Source organism: Acanthopagrus latus, chromosome 14, assembly GCF_904848185.1.
Source record: "Acanthopagrus latus isolate v.2019 chromosome 14, fAcaLat1.1, whole genome shotgun sequence".
In the NCBI taxonomy this organism is placed as follows: Eukaryota; Metazoa; Chordata; class Actinopteri; order Spariformes; family Sparidae; genus Acanthopagrus; species Acanthopagrus latus.
Genome location: NC_051052.1, coordinates 5,859,700 through 5,878,101, shown reverse-complemented (window position 1 = coordinate 5,878,101; position 18,402 = coordinate 5,859,700). Strand labels below are relative to the sequence as shown.

Genomic DNA, 18,402 nt, shown 5'->3' with positions numbered 1-18,402 from the left:
CCTTACAGAGGGTGAGCGCCTCACCCAGTACTTGTTGTTTCGTTCCCTTCGGTCTGCACAAGCACATGAACGGAGATGGATTGCTGCTGGGCGCCATGGCAACCAACGGGGGCCATTCTCCATCACTGTGGCCCAGGGAGGAAAAAAAAAAAGACAGGGGTGAGTTAATCAACAACAACTCACATTTTCATCCTGCCTTTCCTCACTGCCAAGCTATACAAACACACATAAAGTTTGTCCCTCATTCATGTACCTCAGTGACACACACTTGAAGAAGAGATGCTTTCAGGGAAGACACAGTCATAAAGTTTTTCCAGCTTGATCTGAATAGAATGCAAACACAAAATGCATGTGCACATGTGCATTTCAGCCCCCTACTACAACAATACATCGGGGAAGACAAGTGAAACATTTTAGTTAACACAAACATATCAAACCGTTGTCTAATAGCATTAATTTTTACAGTTAAATGCTAACCTAGGGGAAACTGTTTTTTCCTGTTCTTTTTAGAAAATGATCCCGTTGGAAAACCAAGCATGGACCAGCACCAAAACACAACATATGCTGGTCTTGTTGGTGACTGGCCACCAGCAAGACCAGTATCTGCATATGTGGCTGGGTTTGGTGCTGGTCTATGCTGTTTTTTTCCAGCAGGGCACATCCACTCTAAAGCATTTGTACATAAAATCATTTGGATGATGGAGCCCTGTTAGAAGTTACATAACCTCTGAAGAGAATAAGCAGTGTTATGATAAAATCCACTCACACCCAAAACGAACATTTTTAAGCCAAAGAAGGATGCTATTTGTGCTTTTTCCTCACTCCTCCTCACCTGTTGCCTCCTTTAACTCGAATGTATCACGGAAGCCAGAGCAAAACTGTCAACAAACGAAACAGAAGTTACATGCCTAGCCATGTGTTGTTTCAAGACGTCTTCTTTTGTAAATTCTGTTTAATTTACCTTGACTTATTGAGCTGCTAATAGTCACAATTAATGTCAAACAAACGTGTCACCTGAGCTGGATTTTTTAAACAAGTGCGCCATCACCCGGTGCGTTTTGTCAATCACGCCGTCACGACGTCATCACCAAGCGACACGGAAGTGCCTCTGTGCGCGTCCTTCACTCCACTCAGTGCTACAACAACACGTTACAAAAGTCTAGTGTTTTTAGTTTAGTAACGGTGTTATTTATTGTTTTTCCGGGTTTTATGGAGTGACAGAAGCGAAGAGAAGCGGTGTTTGGGACTATTAAATGCTTGTGGAGGGTTTAACGTCTCATTCGGTGAGTAATTGTTGAGTTTAATACAGGAGAGTTCAGTTCCTGTCAGCTTACCTGCTACACATTAGCTGAATGGAAATTTAGAGGGATTCAACGTCAATTATTTGTTGTCTAGTATCCAAGTAATCATGGTAGAGTGGTGTTACGTAGGCTAAATTAAAATTTTGAGTCTTTTAATGCAGCTGTATGTATCTAGATTCGTAGTATAATGTGTGTAAAACTGAGGGACAGCATATGAGGTTACACAGTGAACAAATATAGCTGAAGGTAGAAGTAGACTCGCTGTAATGGGAGCTTTTAAAGCATAGGTAGTAGTTTTTAGGATGGTGTACCCAATTGTTCACAATGGTATTAATCAAGTTTTCCCTTCACATTGCAGATTCCTCACTCCTATATACTTTTCCAGTTTTTACATTTAAAGTTGCCTCAAGGGTCCATCAGGGATGTCGGCTCCAAACTCTGCAGCAAGGAAAGCCTGCTGGGAGGCCAGAGACAAACTGTGGAAGTGTCTGGATGACAATGGCGACAAAGCTGAATCCTGCCAGAAGTTCCAGAGCGAGTTTGAGGGAAATTGCCCGGCGCAATGGGTAAATTATCCCTTTTACCTTTTAGTGAAGGCTGCATTTAGTGTGGATGAAATTACTGTATAAATTCTTTAAAATGAGAATTGTCAACCTTGAAAGCTGTTTTAAATCAGAGTAAGACTCACCATTCAAACTAGCACAATTTACCAGAGTTCAAGAAGAAAGCCATGTCTTCCCTTTTCATTCACAGGTGAAATATTTCACCAAGAGGAGAGACTTCCTTAAATACAGAGAGAAGATGCAGACAGAAGGCTTCACGCCAGCTGAAGGCCCCAATCAGCCCTCCTAACCACCGGACGTCAGACCATCACGATCTGCAGACTGACTGACTTGTTTTTCAGACCAGGCCCAGTGGCGCAGGACTTGGAGTGGAGTTTCCCCATTATCATTATTTATTTCTACCGATGTAAGCTGCATGATAATATGCAACCCATGCATATTAGCAGCTCCATCTGCCAGCATCTATCTGAGCTGCCCTCCTCAGATATGTTATTATGCCCGGCTGGTCTGAGAAGTCTAAAATGGCTAAATCCTGACAAGATCCACTGTTAGTGAATCCAGTTTTCTGAGTCAGTTGGACGTGTGGATACATTTTGCTATTGTACCTTGTGAAATTTAAAAATGATGTAGGAATACTTGTAATCAGTGCTGCTGATCCTGTACAAATCCACATGCACAGCCTGTGCACACAGACACACTCATAGTAACACTGTCCAAGGTTTACTTTCTGTGGTTGTGGGTCAAACCAGTCATAAGTCCTGATTAATTCAATTCTACTGAGTGTGATTTACAGATAAATGCCGATCTTCACTGATTGCTGCTACCTGCCTTCACGTTCTAATATAGAGCCTCTATAGGCAAAATCTCAAAAGTGTGACTGACTTGTGGTGTTGAATGTAAATAAATGGAGAAAAAAAAACAATCATTGGTTTTAGTTGTTTTATTGTTGTACACGTATAATGTCCTATCATCCTCACTCTATTTTTTTGTCTGCGTTGGATATAAATGCAACATCAAAGAATAACACATAATTTAGGAATATTACACTCATTTGGAAAAAGGTAAAGGCACATTATATTACAAATCTGTATGTATTTACAAAGTGTGTGGCCCTTGGGTCAAAGGTCACTGCTGCAACACCATCAGTGTATGATGTAGGAGACCTTCAGCAGAACTGAATAAATTACAAAATAAAAGTGTAGGCTTTTTGATTCTGCCTACACTAAGACCTACACTTAAGGTGCAATGATATAAAAAAAAAAAGTCACAAATTACATTTAAAATGTGTAAAAATATAAAGCACATCTTATATTTTTGCACAGTACAGTGAATGTTACATAAACCTCTCCACCACCTGACAACAGTTAATGTGATTTGACAGCTGATTGAACAAACTACTGTACCATACAACCCTGCGCTACCTCACTCTGTCTCTCGTCCTTAAAGGCTTTGGATGCTGCGTTCAACAAAGACTCCCAAATCTTTCTGCGTTCACATGCCAGGAAAAAACTCTCACCTCCCAGGTGACAACAAATAGAGACCAAATATGGTCATCCTGTTGCTTGACATGGTGATGTCACAATTTTAATAGAAGTACATTTTCTTTGCGATGATCACTGTAGCTATGGATCCATTAAAATGTTTAAGTTAAGGCTTAAGTTAACTCTTTACCTCAGCTGGTAAACTTTTCCAAGATTTCTTCAGTTTAGAATTTGGTTCGGAAGTTCTTAACAGACTGAAGACATGAAATGATTAAAGGTGCACTATCCAAACTTTTACAGGCCTATAAACAAAAAAAAGAGACAGAGCTCAGGAATAGGCAACATTACTTTTACATGTATTACATATCATGTTTATGTTTGCATTTGTAGACATTAGAGCAAAACAGGCTTGTAATTAGAGGGCAAACTGCACATGTAGAAGTCCTTCATTTCAAGAATATAGGACCACATAGCCAAATTGAGACCATAGTGCACCTTTAAAGGTGCAATATGTCAAGAAAATGAAGGAATGCAGTTAAAAAGATCACCTAAACCTGTAAATGTCAACTAAAATTGTCAATAGAATGTAAAGAAATAGAAGTTTTGACATCTTATAAAACATCTATGTATTGTCTAACAGAGACATCAACTAAATAAAGCCTGCTAACCAGATAGCCCCAGCCTGTCCTTTCACATAATACCACTTCCAGCTCCCAGTCCAGACAGCGAGCTGCAAGATGAGCTGTGCTAACTAGCTAACAGCATCTACAGATAGCAGCATTTGCACCCTATCCATATGAATTTGAGAGGAGGCCAATTCTCACATGTGCACCTTTATGGGGAGCTCAGTTAAGGGGCCTTGTTTCTAATACACAGAAAAATGGCAGGAGTTCCTAATCTCTTAAGTCTACAAGCCTTTCATACCGCAGGTACAGTCAGGAAATGCTGCAAATAGAGGAAGGCAGAGAAATCAAGTCAGCATAAAATACTCTGACTTCCTGTACCCTAAATACAGTACAGTTTACATTCTTAAGCACCAGAAGATGTCTGAGAAAAAAGGACAGTAAAAAGCGTTCTACTGCACTGTAGAATTTGTGGTGAACCACGCTGCTGCACAGGTACACTGTCAGGGTCGGGCAGGCAGGCTAAAAGTGTGGGCGATACTGTGGGGAAGGCACTCGTGGTCCTGCAAGGCACTAAATGATCAAAGTATGATGGGGGAATAAAAAAAATCAGCTCGAGCAACTTTGGTAAAGACATCAGGCAAACATTAAGAGGCCTAGATTTGTAAAGCAATGCAGATAGCAGCAAAGAACATCCATGGATAATGTATGCACTTTTCAATTTGTAACTAAACTTCTCTTAGTATAAATCCTTTTCTATCTATGCTCTTAAAAACAGACACTGGATACATAGCTCCGTGTATACAATACATTAATAGCCACAGTAGAAGCCCCTTTCAAGCACTATATCTTGCTTTAATAGATCGGTCGGCTCTGTCTTTTACACTGGACAGCATACATCCAAATTACATTTAAAATCCCCTAAGCAAACCTCTCACCAGGCCACCAGTACAATACGGGTGCAGCAGCAGTTCAGCAGGCACGTAGTGAAAAGGAGCTTTTACAGTGGCCATGTAGTTGATTACAAAAGGCATGATGTGGCTCTGATAAGACTTTCCAGGCAGCCTCTTAAAACTTATCATTGTTTCTAAAATCATTCAAAAAAAAAAAAATATATATATCAGCTCTTGATCAAAAATATGTGTGTAGCTTATTAGTAATTTCTTCAGTGATTCGGTGAAAAACAGGATCTCCGTCAAACTTCATTGACGGAGGTTTAAAAAAAAAAAAAAACAAGTTTCTGCTGGAGATCGGAGCTCCACACAGTGGCCACTTAATAAAAAGGCAGTCTATGTTCCTTGTAACGCCCCCTTAAGGCCAAAAAATATATAACTCTAATTATTACATGTAAGCAACAGGTAATAGCTTTTCGCTCTCCTCTTCTTCTTCTTCTCCTCCGTCAATCCATCCTCCTTCCCCGGGTCAAGTTCACTCCGCCTAAGAGACGGATTTACTCAAGGCTGTCCTCTTAACACGTGTCATGTTCTTGCTGTCTTTCCTCGCAGAAACACTGCCCCGTCTCTCTCTCCGTCTTTCACCGATTCATCCCCTCTCATCCACCCAGCGGTGGTTATAAGATCCCGGTGACGTTCCTGGCCACCGCCCAGGCTGGGAACTCAGTCAGGTTGAAGAGGGGAACCCCCCACGTGGTGATGGCCAACATCACCACCGCCACGCCGATCAGGTTCACCCCGAAGCCTGCTTTCACCTGGAGAAGAGGAAAAGAAAAGGGAAATGGAAAAGGGTCACACATGTACGTTAAAAAAATAACAATTTTTAGGAATCAATTTACTTTAAAATTTTGTGGTTTGGTGGACCGAGAGTAGTTAAAGACAGTTCTTCATCTGTCTGATTATGTAAAACAACTGTGACACGTTGTACTCTTGAGCCTTTTGATGCTGCAGGTGCAGAAAGACCATGTGATTTAGCCTGCGTGTGTGTGTGTGCGTGTCGTACCATGTCGCTGATCTGCACGTGGCCGTAACTGAAGACAATGGCGTTGGGGGGGTTCCCCACTGGAAGCATGACCCCGAATGACACGCACATGGTGGACGGGATCAAAGTGTGGAGGGGGTTGATCTGCAGCGTCTCTGACTGGATGGAGGGAAGTAGAAGCAGAGGAACAAAAGGGACGAAGGGAGGGAAGGGAAAGGAGAGACAGTGGGAGGGATTGTAAATTGAGGCAAAAAAAAAAAAAAAATGGGAGGAAATTTCAGAGAGAGAGAAAGAGAGGAAAAAGATAAACAAGGTGAGGGGAAGGAGGGAAAAGGGTGAAATGATAGGAGACAGGAAAGGTAGACAAGGGGGGGGGACCAGGAGAAGGAAGAAGAATAAAAGAGAATATTCAATTAATTAAAAACTTTTACATTTCTCAGAGCACTTGCGCCAACACAAGAGTGCGGGATATTAATGCCCCCTGCTAACACGTGCACATTAGCTTTCTCTGAGAATAATCTGAGAGAAGAAACTAACAATCCACATGGGGGAAGCCAGAGGAGCTGCCAATGCCCATATTAGTAGGTAGAAAACTCTTATTTCAGCCAGTATACCCACATATTTTGAAAGGGTCCCTCAGAAGTGGATGTGAATGATGAGGGCAGGATATTTTGCAGCTTAACAATAAACTTAGGTGTATTAAATGACATCAGTATTAAAACTGTTACAGTCAACAGTCAACTTCACTGAGAATGCAACTATTACAAATTACCCCTGGCATCTTTTTGAGCATTTTAATCTCTGCAAATAAAGTTTTCAAATTGGCACACATCGGGCCACATGTACACCGATACCGCTATACAGTATCAATGATAGGACAGCATCACATGATATCTGTCGGGCTGTATGAATCAGCTGTCAACATGTTGTTTAAATGCTCTGAACACTTTTTTGTCCAGCATCCATGTTCCCTAAAAGCTCATGAAAGCACCAAAATGAGAAGAACAACTTCCTAACTCCTGGAAATGGGACTATCTGAGGGGAGTGCAGTGTTAGATGAGAAGGCTGCTGTCTGTCTCCTCAATATGAAGTTAAAACCAGCTTAGCTAAGACCGAAAGCAGCTCCTCTTTGACGCCTCTAGCTGTAAGCATGTGGGGGAGTGTGTGTCGTACCAGCGCTGACAGGATGGGCAGGAAGACGGTGAGGGTTGCCGGGTTGGAGGCGAACTCCGTGACTGCCGACACCAGCAGGCAGGCCAGCAGGGTGACGGCCCAGGGAGGAAGACCGCTCATGGGCTCCAGCTGTCTGCCGATCCACACTGACAGGCCTGACACCTGCATGCACACACACACACACACAAAGAAAAAAAACACGTGTGAGCTGCAATCATGTCTACTTGAAATTCTGCATTTTTGACCTCGAGTCGTTCACATCGGGGTTGTGTAGACAGACAGTCACAGATTAGCTGTATGTGTAATTTGGACATTAAAAAACCGGACCAACTTGAACTTTGCTTCTAGAAGCTCTCCTGACCTTCAGTAGATAATCTGAGGCGTCGTACCTTACAACCAGCTGCCAGTGCGTAGCCTCCTCCCACCAGGATGACGATCTCCCATGGCATCAGTCTCTGGAAGTCCTTCCAGTTGATCATGGGGGCCAGAGGGTCATCGTCATCTGATGGTTTAAAACCACAGAAAACATGTCAGTACAGCTGGAGTGCAAACAGGCAAGTTTATTATTAAATGAGCATCACACCTATGAATCACTTTTTCATCATCATATTTTTTGCACTATCCAACTAAAATGTTGTGAATTCTAGATTTGTATTGCTGTTTTTGTTGGTAATTAGCAATAAATATAAAGACATTCTTATAAACGCTTTATTTTATAGGTAATTTCTGAAAAACGTCTTACAGAGTTTCCAGAATACAACAACCAGTGTGAAATCTGGCACTAATCGTAGAGAAAATCGCAATTTCTTTAACGGGAGAGCTCAATCAAAGGGTCCATATGAGGCTCAATTTCAGGTTCCTAATTTTGATTAGGTTTTCTAATTAAGAAACAATTACAAATTGTTCTATGCTTTATTGTTCAAAAAGCACAATATGTTTCTCATACTGTCCACTGTTGCAGCACCTCGATTCACCCTCTCTCTGAATGTTCCATTTCAGTGCCTGTCTCTTTAAGGAACCCTCCTAAAAAGCCCAGTCTGTTCTGTATAGCACCTCGACCTGCTTTATTATCAAATATACATGGAAATCTCACCTTCTATAATACGGGATCTTTAAACCCAGTTACCCCCTAGTTATCAGAGTTATTTTCTGAAACTGTAAAGCAGCAGATTTACACTAAGGACCTCTTAGATAACCTTTTGCAAAAAAGTACATTTGATGAACAAAATGCTTTCAGTTTGTTTTTTTTACCTCACAAACATCACAATTGTAGAAAGAGGTATTGCTTGCAGCTCTCTGTATGCCTGAACTGCATCTTAGAGATTACTGTGTTTAGTTTGGGTGCTGGAACGGTAATTTTGTGGAGCAGCACGGCATGTTACAATAAAGAACAGACTTTTCCAGTGTTTAACAAGCTATGGCACCAACACAAGAAAACACCAGTGTCTGAAATTGAACTGTTGTTCAGTTTAAGCAGGTTTCACCGACCTTTACCTTATTTCCTAACTGACTCAAACTTACTTTTGTGTTTCCAATGTTTGATGAAAACTTCTCTGAGTGCTAGATGAATGAGGGCAAACTATAACAGCCACAATGTGACGTTTGCCCCCTCACAGCTAATACATGAATGGTAACTGAGGTTGATTTGCAGTGCTGAACAACTTCTGTGACCCACTTTATGTCGCGCAGTATGTTAAACCCCACATCGCACAGCTTGTTGTGCAAGCTCATGGTCCTGACCTGTGTTTCTATAGCTGGAGGAGGATGAGGAAGAGAAGGGTCGCCTGGCAGGTATGAGGAAGAGCAGGAAGCCCAGAAGCACTGAGACTGTCGCATCGGTCCTGTAGCCTTTCCTGAAAAGGAAAACACCCACATGTAACATATGACACACATATGATGAGATGCAGAAGAAGAAGACAGAAAACCTTCAAGTTCAATTTCAGCTTTTCTAACAGTGCTGGTTCTTTCTGCATGCATGCGGCGTCTACGCGCTCTCTCTGTGTATGTGACGGTGTGTGTTTGTGTATTTCTTTCTGAAAAACCACTCTGGCCACCTCAAGCCACTCGCTCACACCTGTCTAATCACCAGTGCTTGTTGCGGCGGCGTGTGCGCAAACATTACGGGCACTCACTTCTCAAAAAGAGACGTCCAGCCGGGTACGAAACCAGGCTCTCTGGTGAACCACAGCAGAGTCATCAGGATGAAGAAAACGCCGGTCACCACCTCTGGGTAGCTGGGACACACACACACACACACACAGAAAACCACAAACGCAGCAACAATTACATGAGTGGCGACATGTCACGTCTGGGTGTGTGAGTAACGCACACTACACGCAGGTTACTGCCACAAATCTTAGGTCTTAAAATCCTCCACGCAGGTTGAATAATTGGGTGCATTTCGAAACAAATCTGGACTTTTATTATAAAAACAAACTGAGACAAGTTTTTAAAATGTCTACAGTTGGAATATAGAGCTGGACATTTTTGCATTTGCATACAAGAGTAACACAATGACCCTGGTGTGCTGAAGTAAATGATTTTTTTCCATGACTTTACTACGACCACTTCAAAATGGTCTTACTTTGTGCTTTCCACTGTGGTTGGACTAAAAATCACCAACATTTACACGAATAAAACCAAAAAAATCCTGTCATCAGACACACACACAACACAGAAACATGTGTACACACCTGATGGGTCCCAGCTTTGTGTACTCCTCATGAATCCTCTTCTCTGACATCATCTCCCTCCTGGTTTTGCGTTTCTTACTTAACGAGCACGTTTCCCTGAAGCTGAACACACACACACACACACACACACACACACAAAACAAAAAAGCACGACATCAACCACACGGTGACTTGACGCACTGAATTTTTCCCAAACCCTGCAGCCACAGGACACCAAAAGGCGTCACGGCTCAACGACGCACAGACGGTGGGATTATCGTGAGTCGATAATGATAATATGTCCAGCACAATCACACAGTAGGTCACAATCTGGAAAATATGCACAATATAACACACACACAAAAACACACACTTACTTGCAGCCGAGGAAGAGGAAGTGCAGCCAGAGCCAGGTGAGGACCAGCATGATGATGGCGATGGGGAAGCTGAAGATGAACCACGTGCCGAAATTGATCACCTTTGCGTCTGGATAACGACTGGCAAGACAAAAAGATGCAGAGAGTTACTTTAGGATTTCTTCTCGCGTGTGTACACTTATTCCTAACAATGTTGGCTGGAAGCGGCTGTCACAGCAGGAGATGAAGGGGGCTGATGGGATTTGCGGTCTTACTGTAGATAAACAGTAGCACAGTGCCACGAATCACCTCTAGTGATCTCACATTGATTTGATTTGTTAATGTGTGATGTATTGGTGTTTAAATAGTCTCTTTAAAGGCTGACCCTTATGACCACCACAGATAAAGGACATGCTGTATGTCTTTATTGACCACTGGCAGCACCTCTGCTGATAAAAACGGCTCCTTATCAGAGTGTAAAACAGCCATTTTTCCCTCCCATCAGCTGTCTACCTTGACCCCGTCGCGCTCTCATGTGTTTGCTTTGACCGACACATGTTGCAATTCACATCTGTGGCCCAGCTGAGCTGCATCGCCACACTGATAGGAGTGTGACAGTCACGCTCTGTGACGATAAGACCAGCAGGAATAACCGAGGTACGACCTGGTTTATTAAACTACAGGTGGACAAAACGTCATGTGTTAACAACGTGCAAAACATTTACAGTTAAAAACATAATTGATATCTGCAAAAGAAAACAATCCATAACATAAACAGAAACTCTAATGTTCACATTAAACATAGTTTTTTCAATCTACTCCTTTGAGGGATAAAGCAGAAGAGGAGCAGTGGCTGGAGTAGTGCGATAGTGTCATCCACTAAGTTACTGCATGTCAGCGATTTAATCCTACTGCCGTCACCTATAGTTTTTGGGTTTCCGCGAGAGCGCCGCTTCACCGACAGCAGGGGGCCACAGGGGTCACTGACGTGTCATCACAAACCATTAAAGCCACTGTCAGCGTGAGGCACAGCGAGAGGTGTTTGCACAGGTGAAAACTCGGGCCTGCTTTTTTTGTGCCACATGAAGAAAAGAAAACCATCGCCGGAGTCGGCTCAAAGCGACTGCGTGCGGCATAACACTGGTCACTCTTCTTCGGTGCACTTTAAACTCCAACAGCTAGTTTTAAGGTTGATAAAGTGTGTTTGCTCAGACGCGCTCCACTGAGCTCTCTGAAGTGTGGACACTAAGTAGGGTAAAGGTGACGCCAAGAGATGGTGATCATGTACAGAACGCGCTGCAGAGACAACGCTTCATCGTCCCCTCAATCGCCCTCGCTGGTCCAGCACAATCACTCACTTCAGGGGATTTGGATGGAAAAAGAAGAAAGAAGAAATCTACCCGCGGTGTATTAGCAACATCTGATCTGCAAAAATATACCTCTAATATATCTCTGTCTGCACTTTTGGTTTTCAAACTCTAATCATTTTGACCACTTGATCATGGCATTCACAGTAAATATTTATCACTGGAGATTATGGTTGAAGAAATGTGTGCAAAAAGCAACAATGTGGAAAATGAACAAAAGACACATACACCCCAATCCCTAAAACTTATATAGTGATGTACTGATGTAGTATATCACCTGGATGAACTACTTCTGCAGGACACATTAGTGCATGCGATCTCAACCACTGTCTCGGCCCCCGCTCTGAGTGTACACTGCTCTCCTGTGATAGTCCATAGCCCATGTTTGCATTGATGCTAGAAGATTGCCTTCGAGGTTCACTGCTAAGAAAGCCTTGAAGAAGTCCGGTGGCATAGCATAAAGAGGGACAAGGTCCACATAAGCAGCAAGTTACACTGGCTGAATGGATTAAACACAGGATTTCACCCTGGACACCACTTCTCATACCAATTTTTACAACTTCTTTTGCTCCAGGCTGCACTTCAGTACATTACAAAACAACGTATATACAGGAGGCAGAGCAAAACCTGTCGATTTCAGACTCAAGAACGAGGGTCAAGTTCACCTGGCCTGACAGCAATTACATGGACTTGTTTCAGGCAAAGGACTTGGACTGACTGAGCTGAACGCGCGCCACGCACTGACAACTTATACAGAAGTCAACCTCGGGCTATTTGACAAAAAAAAAAAAAAAAGTGAGTAAAAATTCAAACTCAGTGGTATAATTATTTGGGAGTCTTGTCACATCTTGGATTGGTCGCTGCTCCTACTACTACACTGCACACACAAACAGAATCAAAACCTGACCTTTGTCCAACAAGCTGCGACATGAAGGAGGCCATTCTGCCGGGGCTTAGCGCTGCGGCTGGAGGAAATCGGCTCTGTCAGGGCTGTGGGGGCCGATTAGTTTGATCTCGGATCCTGCCTGCCCCCCCAGACACCGAGTTGACATGAACCCCTTGCAGCCCGCCCAGAACAGCAGCCAAGAAATCAATCAGGCTGTAAATGTGCTGAAAGTTGAGATGGTGCCTACAGGCGTCCCGAGCTAATACCAAACCAAAATACCTGTCTGATGCCAGATTTCAAAGCTGCTTTAATAATATTTATTCCTCGCTATTGCGCGGACGCGTGTGTACCTACGTGTTGAACTGCTCAGCAAAGATGAGGTTGGTCGACGTGCCGGTGATGGTGATGAGGCCGCCGATTGTGGCGGCGTAGGTGATGCTGAGCGACAGGCATTTGCAGATCATGTGGTCCCTCTTGGTGGGGTACTGGGAGTCTCTCCTGGCCTTCACCCGCTTCACGTTTGGGATTTCGATCGCAACCTACGATAGAGTGAGGAGAATCCCGGCTTTAAATGAGGGTTTCCAATCGTTGTTTCCTGCAACCATCGAATATCTGCCTCTTTAACCTCCAATACTGAGTTTGGAGTGTGCTCCTTACCTGAGGCAGGTGTCCATTGGTGTGGCTGGAGATTGGACTTAAACCCAAACCATTGGGCTCCACAGGCTGAACCTGAGAACAAAGAAAAAAAAGACCTCCCCTTCAGTATGACATTTTCCATTGCTCTGCGTTAGTAATTTGTCTTTCGTCTACTTGGAAATAAAGGTCTCACCTCACTTAGGGTAGAGAGCTCTTGTTTCCTGCAGTCGTTGCTGGGGGGGGAGAATTAGGGTTACTAACAATACAGAAAACCACGCAAAAAAAAAAAGTGGTTGAATTAAAAGAAACAACACAACAAAGCAACTGAATTTGATGATTTGACACATGGTTTAACTGCTGACAAAATATGTGGACAATAAGATATTTTTTTGTCCTAGAAATAGCACGTTTCAAAGTGGTGTCTCATCGGCCACAGTAAACATGCTACAAAAGTTACTGTCAGATTGGGCTTCAGACAGAAGCGCTCTGACGTGATAGAAGCCAAATGGAGCATTGTACGCTGGTTCTACAACCTCAGCCCACGCCACATTTGCACAAAATCGGGGATTTAATTGTGATTGCAATTTGGATGAACAAATTTCAAAAATTCACGCGAACGCACACTTACCTGTTGTTGCGATAGAGCAGCTCTAACTGGTTCTTGTCCAGGTTCTCCTCTTTATCTGAAACAGCTTCAGACAATAACATTCATCATGATCGTGCAACAGGAGAACCGCTGGCCACATGTCCCAAGTCTGTTCATTTTTCTGCTAGAGATGAATCCACAGTCCATTTGGAACTACAGCTTCTCCCCATACTGGTTATTTATTTCCATAGTCTACTGTGGATTGTGCATTGCTATCAACGTCTGCCTGATGTCAAATGTTATTTTGCACAGACGCTTTTATAGTTCAGTGGCTTCCCCGTTTAGTGTAGGTGTGGGTATAATGATCAGTCAATCTAGATCGATACATCAATTTAATATTTTCATAACATATTTATGATACGCCTTTATTTTGAAATTCCCATGGCACCTCTGCCACCTTGTCCATCTGAGTGTTAAGCCCTCCTAAACATTCAATCTGTGCAAGCTGTCAGGCAGATAATGAAAGCAACCAAAAAAACAGCGTAGAAATATTTGGGATTTTGGACGGTTCAACAAACAGGACATCTCACTCAGCAGTCTACCAGATTGTTTCTCTTGCAGTATAAATATCTTCTCCTCTCCAAGTTTTACTCTTTTGTGAAATGTTCTTGCCATTTTGCCAAGATTTATGTGTGTGAGACGGAGAAAGTAGCGGCAGCTTCCTCCGAAACTGAATCACTGCATGATATAGTAAGCAGGACTAGTGCAGCAAATATTGTATCTTTGTCAAAACATGATGTCTTCCTGCGATGAAACCATGGGGGAGACAGAGCCAGACATACCGGCCTCATCCTCGGTGGCCTCAGCGGTTTCAGAGTCGTTGTGGCTGTCGGCCAGGCCGGTGCAGATCAGCTGCTGCAGGACGGCCTCGGCTATGGGCATCACCATGGCTGTGGTGGACGTGTTGCTGAGCCACATGGACAGAAACACTGTGCAGCACATGAAGCCCAGCACCAGCCTGGAACAAGAAACAGGGACGGTGTTTTTGCAATTTTATCTGAGATTGTACCAGTATAAGCTTCAGTGCTTTGGACTAAGGACTTTTTTTTGACAGACCTCACTTTCAAGTATTCATGAACAGATTTGAAAGTGTGTCTTTGTGCGTTTGTGTGTGTGTGGGTGTGCTGCTCACATTCCAGGCTTGGCCCCCGCGATCATCACCATGCGCAGGGCGATGCGTTTGTGGAGGTTCCACTTCTCTATGGAGGCGGCCAGGCAGATGACTCCCATCAGCAGCAGGGTGGTGTCTTTACAATACTCCGCTGCCACCTGAGCACACACACGCGAAGACACACACACAGGGGCGCATTTCAAAATAAAAGTTTATATTACACAAAAATATATGCAGTGTTTGAGGAAAAAAACAGGGTCGAGGAACTTCTGCTGTTCCCTCCTTCACCCACTTCCCTACTTCCCCCTCCTCCGTTTGGATCAACACTTACAGTTTGCCATTTGTTCTTTTTAATCTGCTCTACTTCCCACCCGCAGGGTTCGCGGCCTCACGGCGTTGTATAAGCACGCGTCTCCTGACCTCTCACCCAAAACCTGCAGCACTTCCTCTTGACGGACTTTTTTACTCTCCCTTTCTGTCATTTCCACATACTGAACAGAGTACCTCAAGAAATAAACTACACAAAATGCGGGGTAATAATTTGAAGCCTTTTTTTTTCACAATGACTCTAAAAAGTTCTAAAAGAACAGCTTTCTTTCCTACTCTGATGACTCTGAGGTCCGCACCAAAAAGATGTAACAAGCAGTAACTGATGGTTGATACATTTATAGGAGGTGAACACTAGCTGAAACAGTTTTCCAATAAAAGGATTAAATAATATATTGCAGTACACATAGGGGACTGCTCGTTGTTCCGATGGTCCAAACCTCAAATAGTCCGAAAAATGACCCATTCAACCAGACGCCCGTTATAACTGACCAATGACCAATGCCCATTGTTCCGAAAATACAACTTTTTTCCCTGGAGTGTTTTGGCCCTGATTTCTTAGTGTATTTAAATATGCATAAAAAAGCACAGTCACTTAACCTCTGTCATCAAGTAATACCAAAACTACTTGGTTAGGCATAGGAATATATCAAGCTTAGGTTATGGGTTAGTAAGTAATTCAGCTACACCAGTTATGTAACTTTATTTACGTATGTTGGTAATACAAGGGTGTGTACTTTTGGAACAATGGGCCTTTTGGAGCAATTTGCGTTTGTTTCTGGAATAACAAGCTGTTGAACACTGAGGCTTTTGGTCCAATGGAACAACCATCGTTCAATATTTCCCCAGTAGATTCAGTACTGCAGAATGCCTTTGGTCAAAGTGTGCTCTGATGCTGTTTGATTCGACACGTACAGTAAGTCAAGCATTGTCATTGCATGCACAGCACACGGTAATGTGCCATGTAGGCGTTCTGCCAGTACTCACCAGTGGGCTCATTCAGGAAAAGACAGGGTTTTTTAGGGGGGGGGGGAATTGGGAGTACAATAATAGACCAAAAATATTGCATAAAGCTCTGCTGGCATATTTACCGAACAGCATCACAAGAGGCTTACAGCCGCGTTAACAGGCAGCTTTGTCACTGTTTGTCAATGCGATTTGGTCACATGAGGCGCACAGCTCATTTTTTATGTAATGCTGATAAGAACGGCAAAGAAGAGGGTGGCGAGTTTAATGGAGAGCAAATCTGTGTTACCAGAAAAAAAGAGAGGTGACGCCATGGGATATCATCCGCAGACAGACCAATCAGATTTTTACCACGGTGCAGTGACAGATCTGGCGGCGGTGGTGATGATGGTTGGCAAAGTGTTTGAGTGGCATTTACTCAGTGTGAAAGAACATTGAGGAACATCGGTGGGATAATGATGATGAGTACCGGGTTAATGAGGGCTTCTTGCGCGCGCCATAGAGTCACAGCAGTTAAAAACCTCTACAGCTGAGTGGTGACACCTCTGGCTTACCCTGACACATAATACGTTAAGTAACACCACATCATAAAACCCTAATGGAAACCAATATGCATCCAGGAAAACCTCTTGCATATGTGGATCAGAGTTCGTGAAATATGCTCAGAGTTCAGAGCGCAGAAAGGCCTTTCACCCATTTTCTTTCTGATCTGGACTTATTCTACATCCATATATACAGTAATCTGATCAGCTGACCCTACCCTGATATCCCGGCATTCAACATAGTCCCACTGGATCCTTGCATTGTTCTGAAGCCCTACATGGTTTAACAAAAGTGTCTCTCTCTTATTTCCCCTTTTTAAGGTGGCATAGTCAACACGTGTGTTTGTTTGTTTCTAAACCTTTCTTTACCTTAAGTTAAATACTTGAGCAAGTGTTGCAATTATTGCAGGTAAAAATCTTAACCTGGCTGACGAAGATGTTGACGCGCGACATTTGACAGCGCTGTTTTCAAACCAGGAAGCATTTCTTTTAAGCAAAAAAGCTGAAAAATAAAAAGTTAAGCTTACGGCCCAGTCTGTAAACTAGCAACCTTACCGCCAGTGCCAGCTTACAGCCTAGTCTGTAAGCTAACTGCCCAGTTGTTAAGCTAACTGCCCTGAGCCAGCTAAAACTACAGTGCCAGCTAACAAGCAACGGCCCAGGGAAAGAAGGTCAAAAGCGTAGCTGGCTAGTGAGCCAGATGTTAGTCATTTAAATTTGTGTAAACCAAAACACAGCTAAAACTACAGTGAACAAAAATTTGTCAGGTCGACGGAAATTCAACATTATGCTAATGTTGCTCTGTGTCTGCTAGTTGTAAAAATACAGATAAAATATCTGTATAAAGTATCTGTCAGCTTTTATAGCTCTTCTGTCTTCAAGATGGCCAAAAAAAATAAGCCAAAACAAGTTAAACACAGCTTTGCTTATTATAAAATCTTCAGTTACAGCTTGCTAGCTCTGCTAACAATATTCAATATTAGGTACAGTAAAGATTATGTCAACCTCTGTTTAAACAGACTGATCCTTATAGGTGCACTAAAACTACACAGCCTTCTTCCCTTGACCTCTAAGTTTTGTCTTAATTTAAGATGAATTTACTCGAGAATGATTCATTATTGACTGCCCACCGACTTCACCAACTCCAGGGGAGTTTTAGGGATCATTTCAGAAAACAGATGGCTAACAACACTTGTTAGCCGAGACTCACCTCGCTGGACTTGAGCACTCCAAATAGTGGATAGAGGAACGCAGGTACCAGGGCAGCAGCACCCAGGGGAACGGCCTCAGACACCCAGTAGACTGCTGTCACCATCAGCACGTACGCACAACATGCCTCCTGTGAGAGGGGAAGAACACAGGTTCATACATCTTTTTCATACTAACCATACCAACAACAACAACAGACATTTACAAGAATACTTCATCTTACTTTTTAGCTAAGCTCATCATTAATTCTGGGAGCGGGGAAAAATCGCCTGGCTCTGTCCAAAGGTTAAAAATAAGCCTACCAGCACCTTGGAAAAGCTCCCTACTTGTGACACGTTGCATCTCATTCCAGTCTAAACGTGACATGTTGTGGTTTCGCATAGGGTTGACTTGATTTTTTTTAGACAGCTGTTTACCCCCCTGCTTCCACTCTTGATGCAAAACTAAGCTAACCAATCTGCTGGCTGGAGTCAAGGAGGCTCGCATTGACGTAGGACACACCTAATACAGGCTGCAACCATCAAAATGGTTAGGGTTTAGGCACCAAAACTACCTGGTTATGGTTCGGAAAAAGGTAAATCTGTATTTGCATATATTCACACTTTCAT

The 18,402-nt window shown here is 43.1% G+C and overlaps 3 protein-coding genes across 7 annotated transcripts in view; 1 reads left to right on the top strand and 2 right to left on the bottom strand.

Annotated features, from left to right (window-relative positions):
* ptprz1b (protein tyrosine phosphatase receptor type Z1b) overlaps window positions 1–1,115 on the bottom strand; it is a 68,009-nt gene extending 66,894 nt beyond the window's left edge. Inside the window, exons 1-4 of one of the 2 annotated variants that reach the window (XM_037121009.1) lie at window positions 1,015–1,115; window positions 833–878; window positions 254–323; window positions 25–125 (exon numbers count right to left, since the gene is read on the bottom strand). In XM_037121009.1, the coding sequence (XP_036976904.1) occupies window positions 25–97 (73 nt within the window). In that variant the 5' untranslated portion in view covers window positions 98–125; window positions 254–323; window positions 833–878; window positions 1,015–1,115. Of the gene's footprint in view, window positions 1–24; window positions 126–253; window positions 324–832; window positions 879–961 lie in introns of both variants that reach the window. The other variant, XM_037121010.1, reaches the window with a different exon arrangement.
* Window positions 1,116–1,123: 8 nt separating this feature from the next.
* Window positions 1,124–2,773, top strand: LOC119032162 (cytochrome c oxidase assembly factor 6 homolog). 2 transcript variants are annotated; one of them, XM_037121026.1, is made up of 3 exons: window positions 1,124–1,283; window positions 1,660–1,867; window positions 2,055–2,773. In XM_037121026.1, the coding sequence occupies exons 2-3, from the start codon at window positions 1,724–1,726 to the stop codon at window positions 2,151–2,153; spliced, it is 243 nt and encodes an 80-aa protein (XP_036976921.1). In that variant the 5' UTR covers window positions 1,124–1,283; window positions 1,660–1,723; the 3' UTR covers window positions 2,154–2,773. The 2 variants fall into 2 exon arrangements, with proteins under 2 accessions (XP_036976921.1, XP_036976922.1); XM_037121027.1 differs by having other exon boundaries at window positions 1,127–1,283; window positions 1,687–1,867.
* A 103-nt stretch (window positions 2,774–2,876) lies between these two features.
* slc13a4 (solute carrier family 13 member 4) overlaps window positions 2,877–18,402 on the bottom strand; it is a 32,890-nt gene continuing 17,364 nt past the window's right edge. The window contains exons 1-16 of one of the 3 annotated variants that reach the window (XM_037121014.1): window positions 18,018–18,216; window positions 17,796–17,924; window positions 14,772–14,908; window positions 14,422–14,597; window positions 13,622–13,685; window positions 13,187–13,226; window positions 13,015–13,086; window positions 12,712–12,896; window positions 10,126–10,245; window positions 9,770–9,871; window positions 9,209–9,310; window positions 8,817–8,929; window positions 7,466–7,578; window positions 7,077–7,238; window positions 5,925–6,062; window positions 5,539–5,676 (exon numbers count right to left, since the gene is read on the bottom strand). In XM_037121014.1, coding sequence (XP_036976909.1) covers window positions 5,539–5,676; window positions 5,925–6,062; window positions 7,077–7,238; window positions 7,466–7,578; window positions 8,817–8,929; window positions 9,209–9,310; window positions 9,770–9,871; window positions 10,126–10,245; window positions 12,712–12,896; window positions 13,015–13,086; window positions 13,187–13,226; window positions 13,622–13,685; window positions 14,422–14,597; window positions 14,772–14,908; window positions 17,796–17,900 — 1,767 coding nt within the window. In that variant the 5' untranslated portion in view covers window positions 17,901–17,924; window positions 18,018–18,216. Of the gene's footprint in view, window positions 5,677–5,924; window positions 6,063–7,076; window positions 7,239–7,465; window positions 7,579–8,816; window positions 8,930–9,208; window positions 9,311–9,769; window positions 9,872–10,125; window positions 10,246–12,711; window positions 12,897–13,014; window positions 13,087–13,186; window positions 13,227–13,621; window positions 13,686–14,421; window positions 14,598–14,771; window positions 14,909–17,795; window positions 17,925–18,017; window positions 18,217–18,402 lie in introns of those variants that run through there. The other 2 variants (XM_037121011.1, XM_037121013.1) reach the window with 2 other exon arrangements.